The following is an 18,331-nucleotide window of genomic DNA, read 5'->3' on the forward strand; positions in this document are numbered from 1 at the left end:
GAATGTCTGCCTGGAAAACGTTTGTCCAGGTGGAACTGGTGACTGGGAACACTGTGGGTAGTTTTCAAAGACAGAAAGACAGAGCGGGACAGTCTTGGGGAATGTGGGAGGTATGGGAGTCCCCTTCTATGCTCTAGAGAAGGATAAAGGATGTGAATGATCTTTGGGTTTCTCTTCTTTTTAAAATCCTAACCCTTCCCACACCACCCTGCATATTGCCCACATGTCTCATCCTGGTGGTCATAACCATGTCAGGGGAGGTTGAAAGCATCAATGGATAATAAAAATAGCTAAGCTTCTACTGAGCTAGCTATTGTTCTAAAGCCTTAATTGACTTGTTCAGTCCCCTCCACAACTCTGAGGTAGGTTCTTTTCCCATTCCCATTCCCATCTCCCACATGAAGACCAGGGTTCAGAGAGCTGAAGCTATTTGCTCAAAGTCACACAGACAGGAAGTCTCAGAGCCAGGACTGGAAGCAGGCAGTGTGGCTCCTGAAATCACGTGCTCTTGGGGTGACTCTGAGGCAGAGAGTGGAGGAAGACTCCCAAGTCTGAGAAAACCAGGAAGGCTGTGGCCAAGAGGTAGTTGTTGAAGCTGTGTTCACTGCCAGGTTCAGAGAGCCCCTGATCTGGGTGCCAGGAGGATCCTGGCTCTGTTGTGTGGGTGGAATGCACTTGGCAAACACCCTACAATTGCAAAACCATTTTTTTTTTCTCATTAGTGGGAAAATGATCAGTAATCCACAGCAACGTGAGGAATGAATGAAGGAGCATGTGCAAAGTGCTTGATGCATACATAATAGGTGCCAATAAATGTGCTCCTTCTCTCGTGGGTAAAGTTGGCTTCGGGCTAGGCTCAGTCATCCTTTCCACAAATATCTGTGGGGGAAATGGAGGGAACAGGCTGGAGCAACATGGTTGGGAGGGGAAAAATGACCCTGAGTGACCAGAAGGACAAAAATAGATCTTAACTAACCGGTAAGAACCCGTTTTCCAGTGGAAGAAAAGGGCTGAGGCGAATATTCTTGTACTGGGAGCCTTGGGCTTTTCAGAGTCGCCCCAAAGGTTGTTGGGGTGCTCTACGGGAGTCTGTTTAAGATTCTGGAGTCTTTAGTCTAGGCTTGTGAAAGGTATTCCAGAAGCGAGATCCATTCCGTTGAAGAAATAACCCAGGAAGGCTTTCTGAAGAAATAACCTGCCGGACCTCTCCGGACTCTCCTGTGGGTTAAGGTCTGATCCTCTTTGCAGGCCGGGGTGGATTAGGTGACCCCCGAGGAGCCCTGCTGACACCTGGATTCCAGCTGCTTTCGTGGCCATGTGGGGGTGCCTATGAGCGCCCCGCCACTGCGAGCGTGGATGTCTGTGTGTGTTGTCGATGGGAGGCGCATGAGCGTGGCCGCGTGTGGGTGTGTCTGATGCTCCCCGGCTTGGGGCCGCGCCCGCTGCGCCCACTTGTGGCTCCTGGGAGCCGCCAGGGGGAACTGCGCCGTCACCGCCTCTGCCTAGGACGCCGCCGGATAGGAGGCTGATGACATGAGGGCGCCGTCTCCCGAGTGATGGCAGCGCGCGCTGCCTAGCCGCCTCCGCCGCTCAGCTCCGGACTCCTTACGTCAGGGTAGCTGGGTCCCCCCTCCGCGCGGGAGCCAGCGAACAGCGAGAGAGCAGAGCAGAGCGCGCCGCGGAGTCGGGGCGCCCTCACTGTGCGCGGAGCCCCTCCGAGCCCAGCGGAGCTGAGTCGGGAGGGAGGCAGCGGGGAGGAGCGGGAGCCGGACGCTGCAAACGGACTCCCCTGCCAGCGCAAGCACTCCTCGGCCTGCGCCGGCCCCGCGGGGCGCCGGGTTCTTCTGGTGCGCCCCACGCCATGCACGCCGGGGTCCGCGGCTCTCTGGAGCAGCCCCAGCGCGGTGGGCCCAGGCTCCCAGGTCCCGGCGCCTGTCGCTGAAGTAATTGGGTGCCCCGGGGCGGGAGGTCGCCACGTCGGGGACGCGGCCAGGACCCGCGGAGTCGGCCCCCGAGCGCGGGGAGCGGGGCCGCCCGCGCCGCCCCACCATTACCTCGCCGGGCGGTAAGGAGGAGCTGGTGGCGGTCGCCTCCCGGCTGTGGCAGCGGCGGCGGCGTGCTTGCCTGGCGGCCGTCGGCGTACTCCTGGCCATGGCGCTCGGGCTGCTCATCGCTGTGCCGCTGCTGCTGCAGGCGGCGCCCCCCGGCGCGGCGCACTACGAGATGATGGGCACCTGCCGCATGATCTGCGACCCTTACACTGCCGCACCCGGAGGGGGCCCTGCGGGCGCAAAGGCGCCTCCGCCCGGACCCAGCACCGCAGCCCTGGAAGTCATGCAGGACCTGAGCGCCAATCCTCCGCCTCCCTTCATCCAGGGACCCAAGGGCGACCCGGGGCGACCGGGCAAACCAGGGCCGCGGGGGCCCCCTGGAGAGCCGGGCCCGCCTGGACCCAGGGGCCCTCCGGGAGAGAAGGGCGACACGGGGCGACCCGGGCTGCCAGGGCTGCAACTGACGGCGGGCACGGCCAGCGGCGTCGGGGTGGTGGGCGGCGGGGCTGGAGGAGGTGGCGACTCCGAGGGTGAAGTGACCAGTGCGCTGAGTGCCACCTTCAGCGGCCCCAAGATCGCCTTCTATGTGGGTCTCAAGAGCCCCCACGAAGGCTATGAGGTGCTGAAGTTCGATGACGTGGTCACCAACCTCGGCAATCACTATGACCCCACCACCGGCAAGTTCAGCTGCCAGGTGCGCGGCATCTACTTCTTCACCTACCACATCCTCATGCGCGGCGGCGACGGCACCAGCATGTGGGCGGACCTCTGCAAGAACGGGCAGGTCAGTGATCCCTACCCGCACGGGCCTTGCAAACCCCAGTCAGCGCCCTGAACCTCCCAGGGAACCAGCCTTGTTTCTCGCCACCCGTGGGCTACCGAGCGAGCCCCGGGGAAGCGCGCCTAGTTGCCACAGCATCTCCTCTTCCCAATGCGCAGAGGCCGCGCTGACCAGGACGTAGTGCCAAACGCTGAGCCTTGACTGCTCAGAGATCCCCATACCCAAACAGCACCCCTTGGCCACTTGCGTCCCTGCCTGCATGTCCTTGGGCTTCTCGGAAACCTCAGTTCTTTAGCTCCCTCCAGGTCGCCCTTTTGTCCTGCAGCCTCCTTTCCTCTTGGCCCTGGCCCCTGGCAGTCCCACCCTTCCACTCTGGGTCAGTGTTCACGAAGCTTTCCCTCTCCCTCTTTCCCAGACTCGCCGGCGCGAGGAGGAGGGGGCGGGGGCGCCGGGAAGGAGTTGGCTAAGTTGGAGAGAGAGCCTGGAGCTGGGGTGGGAGTGTGGACCCTGAAGCAGCAGGCGGAAGGCTCTTGCGTGGCACACCAGGTGCAGACAGAGCAAGGGCGCGGGAAGAGGTGCCCGGGCTCAACCGCTCCTACCGCTCGCCCCCAGGTCCGGGCCAGCGCCATCGCACAGGACGCCGACCAGAATTATGACTACGCCAGCAACAGCGTGGTGCTGCACTTGGATTCAGGGGACGAAGTGTATGTGAAGCTGGATGGCGGGAAGGCTCACGGAGGCAATAATAACAAGTACAGCACGTTCTCGGGCTTTCTTCTGTACCCGGATTAGGGGCTCGGGAGGAGGTGCGAGGCGGGGTGGCTGCAGGTCGCAGGTCTCCGCTGGGGCGCGGCTCCTTGGTAAAGGCCACTCCCGATTCCTAACACTTCCTGACATCTTCGTTGGAAAAGACACATCCCTGCTCTCCTCCCTGCCCTGCTCCTGGCCTCAGTGCGTCTGCGACTTATCATTCTCAGGGCTGTGCTCCTGGTCTCAATCCCCATCCCGGCGAGGGAGGAAGGGACGCCTGAGCCCTTGAGGCAGACGCACAGACTTTGCAAACCTGATTAGACTGGACAGGCCGGGCTGGGAGCCTGCCCTCCTCGGACCGCCTCCTCCCTTCCCAGAGCCTAGAAGCGTAGGGCTCCGGGCCCTGGCCAAGGGAGGTAGGCCAGAGGGAGCGTGGGCTCCCTGGGGCTTCCTTCTTTGTGACCCGAAACACTTGTGCAGATTTCCTTGTCCATCAGTCAAAACCCCACCCACAGCAGAATTCCAGCAGACAGAAAATTCACCTCTCCACACCGCACTCCCTCTGACTCAGACTCACCGCGATGCATTAAATTGTTTTTAGACTATGGGTTCTGTTGTCTCTATGTCAGCATAGCCACTGGACCAGGGCTCTAGATGTCCACCTGAGCATAATGACCTTACCTGGGCCCAGGATAGGCCCGTCTATGACCTGCTCCCCAGCTGCTGCCTTGTCCCTGCCACCAGGAGTGGCCAAAAAGACACAGGTAATGCGAGCTGCCTCCCACCCTGAGCTGGAGAGGCCTGAGGTGGGGTTGGGAGGAGGGAAGGAGGGAGGAGGCGGGGAAGGGCGTCTGGGGAGAGTTAGAGGAAGGCAGGAGAGCAATGATTGGATCTCCAGTCTTGGGCAACATGAGCAACTTAGTCCCAGTAATGGGAAGAGGTCAGAGGGGAGGGGCTTCTGGGGAAGGAAGGGGAAGAGGAGGCCATCTATGGGAAATGGGAGGCATGAGTGACACTTGCCAGGGAGGGATCTGTAGGATGTTTGGCTCCTAAAAGGACGTGCAGAAGTCCCTAGCAGACACACACCCACTCGAGCAGATGGTTCACTCAGCACAGACCCGTTTACTCACAGTCATCAGGGCCACAGCTCTCCAGAGAGCTGGTAAACTGAGGCAAGCTCGCTGATCCTCCAGCTTGTTGAACTCCCCCAGGGCTCTGTGGTGAGGTGGACACGACTCCTTGAGGAGGAACGCCCCTTTCCTGCGGGCTTCCCTGCCCTAAGCATGTCATGTGGGCACCTGCTCTGAACCCGAGTGTGTGTATTTGGTGTCCTTTCAGCATTCTACACACACGCAAATGAGGAAAACACCCCACACTGTTTTGATTTTTTTCTTTTTACTTTTTTTGTTGTCAGATCGCTGAGTTACAAAAAGGTCATGTACAAAATAACCAGTGAGCAACCAGCGACCTGTTAGTACTTACTGAGCTCATTTTGACTGGTCGTGTGAAAAGAAATGTGAGAGTGTGCACAAAAAGGAAACCCCAGGGTGTGTGTGTATCTGTGTAAAGCTGGAGACTGTGTGTGTGTGTGCCTGTGTGTATCTCCTATGTGGATATAATGTGATTGTCCTCACATAGCACACACTGCACATGTACGCACATTTGTATTCATAAGACTACGTCAATGTGGTGTGTGACAATGTTCATGGCTGCATTTTTGCCCCCAAATTGCTTTGTGTTTGACTTTAGTTCCTGGAGAATGCTGAAAGCTGTGATTCCCATTTAAAAGACAATTATACCCCCTGCCTTGAGTCCTGTTGCCGTCACCATTTCTTTTTGCTCTTATTTTATTTGAATAATGTTTTATTGTCATTCTTTTGAATATGAGCAACGATTATGTCTGCTTTGAGTCCAGGGATAAAGTGCTCTAAGAGAATGGGGGAAATATATATACATACTACCATTACCTCCCCAAGTTCCAGACCTAATCCCAACCCCAATTCCCCACCCCACCCCACTCCCCTGATTGTGGATTCCTAACCCAGCTGAGCCCAGGAACTGGGGAGGGGAGAGTCAGGCCCATCTACAGTTGCATAGGTATCAATTTCTGATGCTTTGTTGATTGTATCATCCAGAAATGCGATTAAAACCAAATGTCTGAGACCCAAATGAAGTCTAATTGCTATGGATCTGCAATCCCCAGCGGGTACCTAATCCTTTTTGACTTATTCCTCCCCTTCCTCCGATGAGATGGAGCTTAGACACAAAGCCCTTGGTTTAAATTTCAAAAATTAAAATTGACATGCAGTAGTGGCTTTCCTGGGAGCGGGAGGAATTTCTAAGGAGGTGCCCTAACCCAGCTTTATCCTCTGCATTAAGAAGCAATTTGTACTTCTAACAAAAACCCTGCCACTCCCCTTTGGTGAAAGGGCAGTAGAGATGCCTTGCCTGGGTGTGACTGTTCACAATACTTAGACAAATTTGAATCTGAGATTCCTCCATCTGTATTCCCTGGTGCAGCTGGGGATTCTTGCAATTCTAATGCCCGGGCTGCCAGAGGTGCTGCCAGAGGTGTCAGCTGCTAAGAGAATGATGGATTGATGAGGCGGCAGATGGGAGGTAAGGCATGGCAGGAGCTAGCAAGCTCAGGAACAGTCTCTCTGCGCATGCACACCTTCCAGGTCCCAGGCAGACCCCTCATGGCCCATCAAGATCCATGACACCATCATCTGTCCAGAGGACTCTATTGGAAGGGGGCAGGGTGGAGTGGGGTGGCAGGCCTCCCACCATTGTCACTGATGTGGTGGCGTCAGTCTTGGAGTGCATGTGGAATGCAAGAAGCCGTTTGCGACAGATACTTACCCTTGTCTCCAGTCAAGTAGGGACTTACTATCAATTATAATCGTAACATGTTAGTTTAATTTCCTAACTGCTTTTGGGTTCCTTTTCTAATTATGTTCTTGGGCTGGGACTCTCATACTGGCATCATACAGAAGTTGGAGAGATATTATTCTGTTCATTTGGGAGGCAGAGAAATTGGGGCTTAGAGAGGTCCATGACTTGCCCAAGTGCCCAAGCCCAAAAGCTTATAAGAGTCTGAGCTGCAACTTGAACTCAGACCTACAGACTATGTCCCTGTTTGCTTGCACAGAAGGGCAGGTCAACCTCCCAGGGTTCTCAGGCCTTTGAGAGGACAGCACATAGGTGGGGCACACTTCCTACCCCTTCCTCTGATGTAGGGCATGGCAGCAACCTCCAGAAGGTCAGATGAGAACAGCCAGCTTCTCCTTTGGCCCAGGCAGCCTCCCAGAGAGCACCCCAGACAGCGGCTGCCACTTCTGAGGAATCTGGCTAAAAAGCCTGGCCAGTGCTGATGGCCCAGCAGGGCTTTAGGTCACCAACCCCAGATGCTCCGTTTGGGCCTGCCTGTCTTGACTGGCAACTCTCCTCCTCTCCAGTCCCCTGTCTTCAGGGCCTGCTGACTACCTTCTCCTCTCAAAGAAATGAGAACAGCTCTCTCATTTCCCCTCAGGGTGACACTGGGAGGGGGCCATCCCGCAGGTGCAGCTTAGTGGAGTGAGCATTGGCTACCTCTGATTGCTGGGAGGGCACTTCCCCATTCCCAAAGCCAGCATCTAGGTGACTATCATTTTCAAGACTGCCTAAGTACATGTGATACACACTGCCCCCGGAAATCCTGATAGAAGTTACACCTGCTGCTGCATTTCTCTCCTGTTTTTGTGAGCAGATGGCTTTCTTGGACACCCTAGACAAAACATCCGGGTCCCCCTCTGCATCAGGCCACAGTGCCACCAGAGGGGCCACTGCACAGACTTGTTGCTCCAGACTTCTTTGATCATACAGTTCTATTGGTTACACAGTTTTTGAGCACTCACATCCAATATATTTATTTAACTTATGAATAATTTATGTATACCACTGTCAATCTACACTTTTAAATTCTTCCACCTTTTTGTATTTCTGTTCATCAAAGGACCTGCACGTTCAAGTCAGTATCTATATTGCAACTGGCTAACCAAGTTTGGAAACCAGTTTCCTTTCATTGGAACAAGAAGAGCTAGGGTTAATTCAAGGGCTGTTTCCCTTCAGCTTGCCATTTCCCAGAATCTTAGGCATGAAGAGATGTTCCTTCCTGAGTCACAGGTGAAACTCTGCACTTTAATTCTCAGAGGGCACAGTTTCAGTTTACGTTTGAAGAATTTATAATGCATAATTCCTCTCCACTTTTTTAGGCTGAAAATAAATAAAGTTAAAGATCCCAGGTTTTCTTCTTACACCTGATTTGGAGACTGATGTTGGTGTTGGTCCCAACTCAGTATCAGGATGGGCTGAGCAGGGCAGGGTCTCTCTGGAGCCCCTCTCAGTATCAGGGAGGACAAACTCGGCAGATGGAAAACGGGAATTTTTAGGGAATGTTTTGATCTCTTGTTACTGCTACATTCTAATTCCCCTCCATGAAGGAGCATGGATCATAGCAGCAATTGAAGTACACGAAATGAGAAGCAGTTTAAACATTTTATCACACTGGTTTCAAAAATACGCACCAGTACACAGAATAGCATGATGAGGCACATGGGCCTGTCATATACTCAACACTTACCTCTCCCAGCCAAGCATAAAAAGCTGAATTTTGATTTTTTAAGACCTCACAATGTGTTAGGAATTAGCGCTAGGGCACATTAGGTCCTCACAACACCCCTGTGAAGTAGGTATGACGAGTCCCATTTTACAGATGAGGAACCTGAGATCCAGAGAGGTGAAGTGACTTCCCCAAAGTAAGGGCCAGGACGGCTGCCAAGGTCTGTGTGACCCCAGAGCCCAGACCCTTTAGGGAACATGGGTGGAGCAGGGAGGCGAGACCTTAAAAAGACAAACCACAATGAGGGTGCGTTTCCACAAACAAGATTTCCCACCAAGCATTCTGTGGGTGAAGCCAGTGCCCAGAGATTTTTCTGGAGGCCTTTAAAGGAAGTGCCCACCCTCACCTAACATTGCAATCAATTGGTTTCCGGCTTCTTGCTCTCCCTTTCTGACTGTTCATGTGCCAGTCATGTTCATTCCTCTACTTGGAACCCTCTTTGCTAGGTTAGCACCCACTCCTGAGGCTCAGCTGGCACATAATTTCCAGTAGTCCCACCCCAACCCTGGTGCTCCATGGCGTCTCTTCTTCCTGCTCTGGGGCCAGAGAGCCCTGCTGAGAGCTTCTCTGCATGGCAGTTACTGTTGTAACATTGTTGTAATCCCGTGTCAGGTGGTCTGTCTTCCCAGTGGACTGTAGGCTTCTGAAGGGCGTACCTGGTGTCTTTCAGCACTTAGAATGGTGCCCAGAACACAGTAGGTGCTCAATAAATATTTTCAGAATGGATGGATAGAGGGATGGAGGCATACTAGGAGAAGGTAAATCTTGAAAAGATTTTTTGACCTCACAGTGGAATCATAGGGGGTCTTCCCAGCAAGCTGAATCACTACTTTTTAACCAATGAGTCTCCATCTACCCGCTACTCTCACTCCCAGCCCTGAGTTTGTAAGGTTTGGGTGAAAGGAGACAGATATATGCAAAGGTGCGTTTATTATAACCTTTGGGCCCCTGGTTACACCTCTAGGAGTTATCAGAAGCATCTAGTTGACACAAACTTATGACCACTCTCATACTGCAGCTTCTGGGCTGCTTTAGGCTCCACCCACCATCCCACCCCTGCCCCGGGGCCTCAGGGATGTCCCTCTGTATTCCAGAGCTGCTTGGGCAGTAGCCTCATTTCCAGTGGGGTCCTTTGGTTGGTGCTTTTGCTGTCTGGATTCTTTCATTTTCTTCAAATGAAAAGCATCTTTTGAAAAAGTGTTGACATGTGCACTAGCAAAAAATGCAAACAACACAGAGAAGAATAATACAGAAAGCAGAAATTCCCTCTCCTTTACTGCAATCTCCTTCCCCAGAGATCATTTGTTAACAGCTTGATTTGCACTTTTTCAGACTTTTAGAATGCCCATATGCATGACTCTGAACACGGAGAGCATAAAACTCTAAACACTGCTCCATGCCTGGTTTCCCCTTCTTGCTCACTCCCAGACAACTAAGCAGTGCACACAGAGCCCCTGTTTCTTCTGACTGAGGTGCATTCATCGTAATGTTGATGATGACCTTTAGCTGGTGAAACTAATCTTCCACCACTGGGCCTGTGAGCTGCTTCCAGCATTCCCTGGTCTAGCGGAGGGAGAGTCTCTGCTGACAGCTTCCTCTTTCACTTATGGGTTGGGCCCTCAGTGGGAAAGTCCTCCTTTATTTCCAAAGCAGTATAAACAAGGTCTTTATCCAATTTACAGATGATTCTGCCTTTGATTTCTATCTTGTGGTGTATTTCCTATGCTCAATAGCCCCTTTTCTAGAATTGAGTGAATTAAAGACAGATCGACTGACTCTAGCCAGTCCAGTTTTGCCTCTGTTGGCACTGGGAGAAGGAAGGGCACTCCTGGGGGTTATATGTGTGTGGAGTGGCTCCGGTTAGGGCGGAGCCCAGTATGCTTAGAGAATGAGATATCTACGCCCCCATCACACCCCACACACCTGGCTGCTGCCTATATTGAAACCTCGTTAAAGATGCAATTGTATCTGAGGGAGGGTGGAGGCAGCTGGAGGCAGGCACCCTGATAGTCCCCAGGATTTCCTAGGAAGAGTGCCACCCTTAATTTTGGCCCTCGGGGGGCTGATTGGCAGAGCTGTGCTTCTCAATGGTGTGTATTTGCTTGCCCACACAGGTCTTTGTGGGAATTAATAAGAGGCCCCTTCCTCCAGGCAGATGTGGTGTTTTCTGAATGCAAGGCAGGCAGGAACTCAGCTCTCACCTAGCCCCTCAGCTGTGTCCCTAGGTCCTCAGGCCTGATCTTTGCAGAATGGCTCCATTTCCTCTCCCTTCCTCTCTTTGCCTCCAGTTCCTGTGTCCAGGGGAGGGCTCTGATGCCTCTTCCCTGCTGCACTGTGCCTGACAGTGGGGGAAGGAGAAAGGGAAGGGCGGGATGTTTTCTGATGCCTGGTAACTCCAGGCCAGCTGAAGAGACTGACGCAGACACCAGGCTGCCAGGCCACACTGGGCATCTGACGTGTGCCCTGCAACTAGACTGAGCAGTGGGCAGCGGTGGAGTGGACCAAAATAGCCCAGCCCTTTAAAAGCAACCAGGTCACAGTGCAGAGTAAAGAAAGGAGAAAAAAAGTGAGTTTAAACATTTAAAAAAATTTGAGCTGAGTCCTTTATCTGTGTTATCTTGCTTAACCTCAACAATGGAGAAAAGTGAGAGGCAGCAAGTTAAATATCTCAACAGTGCTCTCAATCACCCTGTGAGAGGATCAAAACAGAGGCACAGGGAGAGCTAGCGATTTGCTGAAAATCACACAGCAAATGTCAAAGGTCCTGCTTCTAATAATCCAATTCTCTGTCTTTCCTACCAGCCTGCTGGTTACCTGAGGCTGTCATAGAACATCTCTGAGCCATGGATTCCTCCTCCTCCTCTACTTCCTCTTGTTCTTCTTCATCTTCTTCTTTTTCTTCTTCCTCTTCCTCTTTTCCTCCTCCTCCTCCTCCTCTTCCTCTTCTCTTTCTCCTCCTTCTCCTTCCTTCTTCCTTCTTTCTTATTCTTCAAGATGAAGTCTTGCTTTGTTGCCCAGGCTGGCCTTCGACTCCTGGCCTTAAGCAACCCTGCCATCTTGGCCTCCCAAGTTGTAACTACAGGCATGAGCCACTGCACCTGGCACAGGATTTTCTCTTCTGTAAAATGCTACCCATTCTACAAGACTAATGTGAAGAGTGAATGAGCTAATGGATATCAGCGATGTCGATGGGAAGTGTTCCATAAAAGTTAGTTATCATCAGCATTTAAGCATTTATTTTGAAAGAGTCGGTTTGCCAACTATACCACCTGGCTACTTTTCTAAGCTACTGATGTTCAGAGGAACTCAACTATGGTCTTTGAACTTGGTGCAGTCAAATCCACCTTTACCATGAATTAGCTCTGCAATCATTTAACGGATTTTTTTTTTTAACATGCTGAGCCTCTCTTTTCCCCATCTATAACATGGGATCAGTCTTCCTACCACATGGGTAGTTGGGAGGATTAATGAGATGTCATAACAGTATGAAGCACAGAGTTAAGTGCTTGAGACCTGGGTTTAGTGGGTGATGGTGGTATGGAGATAATGATTAGGGATCTCTTCATTTTCTCCTGAGCCAATGCATTTCAGGAATCATTAAACTGAGACTTCTTGGAGTGAGCAAGGGCAGGATTTTAGTGTCAGTAGCTGGCATTTATGAGCATGCGCCTGTGTTAGGAACCACCAAGGATGTTTTCCAAACATGTCTACAGCCCTTGCAGTAACCCTGTGAGGTGAAGATGATTGCTTATTGTACCCATTTCACAGATGAGGAAGTGAGAGGCCATTTTCAGTGGTGGTTATATATGTCAAAGCCAGAATTCAGCTCAGTGCCCTTTCCACCCTTCATCCCTCAGTCTCCCAGAGAGGGTGAGGCACAGTGGTGGCCACTTGAGCACTGGCTCTTGCGAGTCCCGATACACGCTGGGAATGCGTGTGCAGCTTAAGACTGATGACTGTGCAGATCCTGGTGGGGCTCCCATGTTAGCTCCCAGGCTAATAATCCCCTGCGTCATTGGGCCTGGAGCTGTGACTAAGTCTCAGGGCTCTGCCACATGAATATGCAAACTGCCATTGACAGCCCAGCTCTGTTGCAGCCTGATTTCAAACTGGCACACATAGCCCAGTGGTTCAGGGCCTCTTGCTATGCATAGCAAGAATGCCTGCTAATCCCACTAACGCTCTCAGGTCAGGGCTGGGGAAGTGGGTGTGCTCAGCTGAGCCCATTCAGGAGGATATATTGAGAGCATGCAGTCCAGGCTGCAGCCCCTTTCAAGACCTGCCCTGCCTCCACAGGATCGATATGGAGCTTACAAGCCCTTGGCAGGCTGGTTTCTTTTTTCTTTCCCAGCTCCACGAGGCATACTGGGAAACCCAGATGCTGCTCAAGGGCACGGAGTCCAGTGAGAGCCATCTACTGGCCTGCAGATTGTGAAAGCCAGCTTTGCCACATGCTTCACCTAAAACCTGATTACTGCGTGTCCACTGTGTGCCCAGCACTGTGGTGGGGGACGTGGTTGTCACCTTTTAATCTGGTTGGTAACAAGAATAATAATTATCGATGATAACAGCAATAGTACTCCCTCCTGTGTGTCGGTTACCTACTGGGAGGTGCCTGTGACTCGCATGCCCTCTTTTAAAACCCCCAGAACTCCTGAAAAATGGATGTTATTCTTCCCGTCTCACAGCCCAGGGTACGGAGACTCGAGAAGTTAACTCACTTGTGCTCCAGCTCCACAGCTAAGAAGTGGTAGAGCCTGAGTTGCTGCCCAGGTTCGTGTGGCCACAAAGCCCTTACTTTTTACACAACAGAGGTATTGCAGTGTGTCTTGATATACTCTATGGATACATGGGGAGGGGCTGATCTGATGGCTGATCTGGGCACAGGGAACCGCTATGTGGAAATGAGAGGTCCTGAGAAGGGCTCCGGTGGCCAGGTGGGCTTCCAGGAGGTGGTGACCCATCAGTTGGGGTTTGTTGTGTAAGTATGGTCATTAACTTTGCAACTCCCTAAGGAGGAGCTTGCAATGGGACTGAGCAGAAAAGACTCACACACTTTGGAAATCCCTTGGTTCCATACTCACTCTCCAAACAATTATGTAGCGCCTACATCTACACTGAACACTGCACTGGGCCCTGAGGTACAAAATGTCCTAAGATGAGTCCCAGTCCCACATAGCTCTGTGAAGGACAGAAGCCAGACCAGGGCCCAGGGCAGGGGATGCGCCACCCAGAACAGGGAGCAGGCAGCACTCCAGAGAGTCACTGAGTCCAGGTGAAGCCAGGAGAGGAGAAATGAAGCAGAGGAGATGTTTCCAGCTCGTTGAAGGGGGACCAGGAGGAGGTTGCAATGCCAGTCTGGCAGGGAGGGGACCACACAGCCATGGGCCTGGAGGTGAGCTTTCCTCAGGGAAGGGTCTCCTGGAGCCTTTCTCTCTACATGTGTGTTGGGATGTGTGCATTGGTGTGCATATGGCATGTACATACATGGAGAGAGATGTGACTTATTTGCGTGACGGTGTGGGTGCATTGTGGGAGGGATGTTTGTGTGTGGGATAGAGTGTGTGTATGTGTGTGTGTGTGTGTGTGTGTGTGTGTGTGTGTGTGTGTTGTGCCATACACATGGGGACATGACAGTGTCAATTGCAATGGCTGTGCATCTGGCTCAAAAGACTCAGGAGAGTTTGGGTCCTTCTTACCTCGCACTGGAAAGACAGAAGAGTTCTATGCTGTTGATTAGTTCCCCTTTTCCCAGCTCCCTGCCTCCAACACACATAATAAACTTCATCACTGACTCTCTTTGAAGCGTGCTTGGAGTTTGTATTTCGGTAGGGTCAGACTGGGAGTGGAAGGTACCCAGGGCTGAGGGCTGGCTGGTGGGAGAGGCAGGGACTGGGAAGAGGAAGCATCTCAGTGCAGGAGCTGGGGGTAGGAAGGGTCCCTGAGTTGCCTAAAGGACCCCAAATAATGGTGTTCTAGAATCACAGATGCAGATCCCTACACATGCAGCCTCAACAACTTAACATTGTCATACCACTTGATTCTTTCTAAAGGGCTTTTGGGAGTCATTCTCTTCCTCATTTGTAGTGACACGCCAGCCCCCTCACTCACCAGCATGTAGAATTACAGATCGCTCCTGTGATCCTTCCCACTGGATTTCTACAAAGACTGTGGTCCCTGGATGTGCAATTATAACATCCTCATCTCCCCTCAGTAGAGGAGACTGAGGCTAAGACAAAGGAAGACACTGGTCAGGGTCACACAGCTAGTGAACAACTCTACTGAGAATGGCCTCCCGGTCAGTCTTTTCTGCTTCTCAGGGCTTCTGATGGCTCAGAGTGAGGGGTCTGAATGTGGTAAACAGGATGGGGGACAGAGCAAGCAGAAAGATTCCTACCCCTCTGTCAGGCTAGTTAGAGCAGATCACTTTCCAAGGCTGTATCCCCTCTCTCCCATAGCCTCCTGGATATGTTTGCTAGAGCATCCACTCATCCATCCATTATTTATTCATCTATCCATCTATCTATCCATTCATCCATCTGTCCATCCATCCATCCATCCATCCATCCATCCATCCACCCACCCACCCATCCATCATCCATGCAGTCAGTGCATAGCTGTATGCCAGTCCTGTGTAGGTGCTGGGAATGAGATGATCTCTACCCCAGAAAATCTCCCAGTCCAGGGGCAGAGCTTCCAGAATCCACTGTCCACCCCTTCTTCACTTTCTCCAAACAGCCACTTACTGAGAGAGACAGGCCTAGGCCTCTTGCCTGGCTCCCCATGAGTGACCTAGCCCAGCAGCTAGCCTGACAGCCTCTGACAGGCCCAGGTGACTGGCATCAGAGAATAAGAAGCTATTCAGTGGTGAGGCAGAAATCCTGAGTCAAACTCAAGAGCTCTCCTACAAGTATGTGAGGGGCCTGGGGATCTGGCTTCTCTCTCGAGGTGCGTCCTGCAACTCCTGCAGAATGGCAAGTCTGGACTGTGCATGCCTCGTGCCCTCATGTCTTGAGTTTGTTGCACCATGTGCCATGTGTAGTGTTTAACTGAGCCCTTGCTTGACCCCTGGCACAGTTTGCACCCTCTGCTTGGCTGGCCACCCTGTGGATGGTACATTGCCTATGCACCCTCATTTCTGTGGGGACACTTCAGTGGCTTCTGCACTATAGTCAGCACCCATGTCGGGAAGTCTGGATGCAGAGGGAGAAACTCACATCACAGCAGAGGGCCTGTGTCTCACTCTGTTTCTGCTGCTAAGTAACTCGTGGAAATGAACAAGCAAGGTTACTGCCCAGCCCGGTGCATGTGAGGAGGCTGGCGGAGGAGAGGAGGTGCTTTCTACTCTGAGCTCCAGGACCAGAGGGTCTTCCCTGAGAGTGTGCCTGTGCTATTTGTGTTTGGGAGCTGGCTAACTAGTCCTCACTGCCAGCTGCCTTCTTTCATATCCCAGGAGTAACGGGGCTGCCAAGTTAGGGACCCTATGGTCCAAACCCTCAAACAGCAAGTAATTGTTTCCACTGTGTGAGAAGCCAGTATTTAATGGGGGTTTTCCAGCAGCTGCAGGGGGCCAGAGGAAAATCAGGAAAACTCAGTTAGAGTTTTCCTGATTAACTCTTCCATGTTCCTGTTCAGGGAGGGATGGGGCAGAGGACGTCCGATCACCATCAAATCATAGTCGTCACGCTTAGCTGCTTGCTTGGTAAAACTCCATGTCTCCCTGAGCTTACACAATTGCCTTCAAGTCCCAAACCCGGTGGACTGGCCTTTCATGATTTGGCCTTGCTGCCTCCCTGCTCACTGTCTCCCTCCATCCACCTCTGCAGGTAAAAGGAGATTCTTTTCTTCCCACGAGGAGATTCCTTCTAGCCTCCACGCAGAGCCTGGACTAGGGTAAGCAGCAAAATTTAAGAGGGTGCCAAAAAACTCTCTAGTTAAGATGAATAATTCTAATGCAGTATTCAAAACATCAAGATTATTATAACCCATGACAAATAAAATATCAACATTTAATATATTTTTTAAACGTCAGTGGCTTTTGGGGTACAGATGGGTTTTGGTTGCACGGATGAATTGCACAGGAGTGGAGTCTGAGATTTCCGTGCACCCAGCCCCCGAGAAGTGTATGCTGTACCCAATGTGTGGATTTTTATCCTCTTCCTCCCCCTCGCTGACCGCTTCTGAGTCCCCAGTGTCCATCATATGTATGATTGTGTGCCTTTGTGCACCCATAGCTTAGCTCCCACTTACAAGTGAGAACAGGAGGCATTTAGTTTTCCATTCCTGAGTTACTTCAGGGAATATCCATGTTTAAATAACAATGGCATTCGTCAGGATCCTTCAGAGAGGATTCTCATTCTTTTTCTGATTTTTTTGAACGACTTTATTGAGGTGTGATTCTTCTCATTTAATCACAGAGGAGCACCAGGTTTTGAGAGAGAAAGGAAGAAAGAGGGAGTAGGGAGCACTAAGAATGTGTTCAAGGAATGGAATAATTGACTGTATTAATCTTATTATTATTATTATTATTATTATTATTATTTTTGAGACAGAGCCTTGCTCTGTCACCAGGCACCAGGTTGGAGTGCAGTGGCGTGATCTCGGCTCATGGCAACCTTCGCCCCCCCACCTCGGGTTCAAGCAATTCTCCCACCTCAGCCCCCCTAGTAGCTGGATCTACAGGAGTGCACCACCATGCCCAGCTAATTTTCGTGTTTTTTTTTTTTTAGTAGAGACGGGGTTTCATCATGTTGGCCAGGATGTTCTAGATCTCTTGACCTCATGATCTGCCCACCTCGGCCTCCCAAAGTGCTGGGATTACAGGCGTGAGCCACCGCACCAGCTGACTGTATTAATCTTCATAAGAGTAACTCTCCTGTTACTAAACATCCATAGTTTATTAAGCGTTTACTCAGTCCTGGGCACCATGTTAGAGAGTTTACACTCATAATCTAATTTTTCTCTGCAGTGGTAGGTGTGATTATGCTTCTTTCATTGATTTGGAATCTAAAGAACAGAAAAGTTCAGTAGTTTGCCCAGAGACACACAGCTCTGCCAGGTGGAGCTGGAATGGAACCTGGGTCTGACTTTAAGGCTCATACTCCTCCAAGATATTATATAGCTCCGCCGAGGGACACTTCTGTTCATGCCCTTCTCCCTATACCGATAATGATGCAGACTATAACAGTAAGAAACACTTACTGGGTTCTTGCTATGTGGCAGGAACTTTTCCAAGCGCTTTATATGTGTTATGCATCTCATTTAATCCTCCCAACCACTGCAGAATGGCAGGAATTATTCCCGTTTTGTATGTGAGAAAACTGAGACACGGAAAGGTTAAGTAACTCACCCAAGGTCCCAGCGATAGTAAGTGGGAGAACCAAGACAGCCTGTTGCCAGAGGAGCTTATGTCCTCTGCACTGAGCGTGGGATGTTCCAGACGCTGAGCTGGACCAGGACTGCCCCCGCCCTCGCGCCTGGACTGGGCAAGACATTACCAATCCCCTCTGCCCTGGCCCAGGTCCCAGGGCCACACACAGTTCCCAGGTGGGAACTCAAGCCAGCGCCTCTCCACCCACTCTTGGACTGGAACTTCAAACAACCGCCCCTTCCGCCGTGCCCGCTGTCAACCTCGTGGAAACCTGCCAGGGGGACAATGGAGGCATTCAGGGGCTGTTATTTATTTATTTCTCAATAAAGAAACTTCATGAATAGATGGATATTTATTCACCTAATTCACTTTTGCAAATGCAATGTCCTTCAAAGGATGATTTGTTTGCTGAGTGGGGCTGAGGCGGGAGGTTAAAAATAGCTCCCGGCAGTACCGTATTTCTCAGTAAATCAGTGTTGATAATTTAATAATAAAATTAGTCTTACATCAGGTACCAGATAACACTCCTTTGACATGCAAATAGAATTTAGCTTCCTAGTCAACGTGGGCCATTTGTGAGGCTGCAAATTCACTATTCTCTGTCTTTGGGGCATACATTTAGAGCTTTCCTTAGGTGGGTCAATAGAAGTGCCTCAAAAATGCCCATCTCACTAATGTGGTCATTTGTAATATTCACTACGTTTAACATGCAGGCAACT

General features: G+C 51.4%; 1 protein-coding gene across 1 annotated transcript; it reads left to right on the top strand.

Annotated features, from left to right (window-relative positions):
• The first annotated feature begins 1,033 nt into the window (after nt 1-1,033).
• C1QL2 (complement C1q like 2) lies at nt 1,034-4,189 on the top strand. Its single transcript, XM_003931544.3, has 2 exons — nt 1,034-2,835; nt 3,445-4,189. The coding sequence occupies exons 1-2, from the start codon at nt 2,152-2,154 to the stop codon at nt 3,622-3,624; spliced, it is 864 nt and encodes a 287-aa protein (XP_003931593.1). The 5' UTR covers nt 1,034-2,151; the 3' UTR covers nt 3,625-4,189.
• The last annotated feature ends 14,142 nt before the right edge of the window (nt 4,190-18,331 follow it).

This window comes from Saimiri boliviensis, chromosome 5 (genome assembly GCF_048565385.1).
Source record: "Saimiri boliviensis isolate mSaiBol1 chromosome 5, mSaiBol1.pri, whole genome shotgun sequence".
Lineage (NCBI taxonomy): Eukaryota > Metazoa > Chordata > Mammalia > Primates > Cebidae > Saimiri > Saimiri boliviensis.

What these genes read in the sequence shown, in the direction of transcription:
- C1QL2 (XM_003931544.3), top strand. Translation starts at nt 2,152, where the DNA reads ATGGCGCTCGGGCTGCTCATCGCTGTGCCGCTGCTGCTGCAGGCGGCG. An exon ending in ACCTCTGCAAGAACGGGCAG is followed by an intron (nt 2,836 to 3,444) that starts GTCAGTGATCCC and finishes GCTCGCCCCCAG; the next exon opens with GTCCGGGCCAGCGCCATCGC.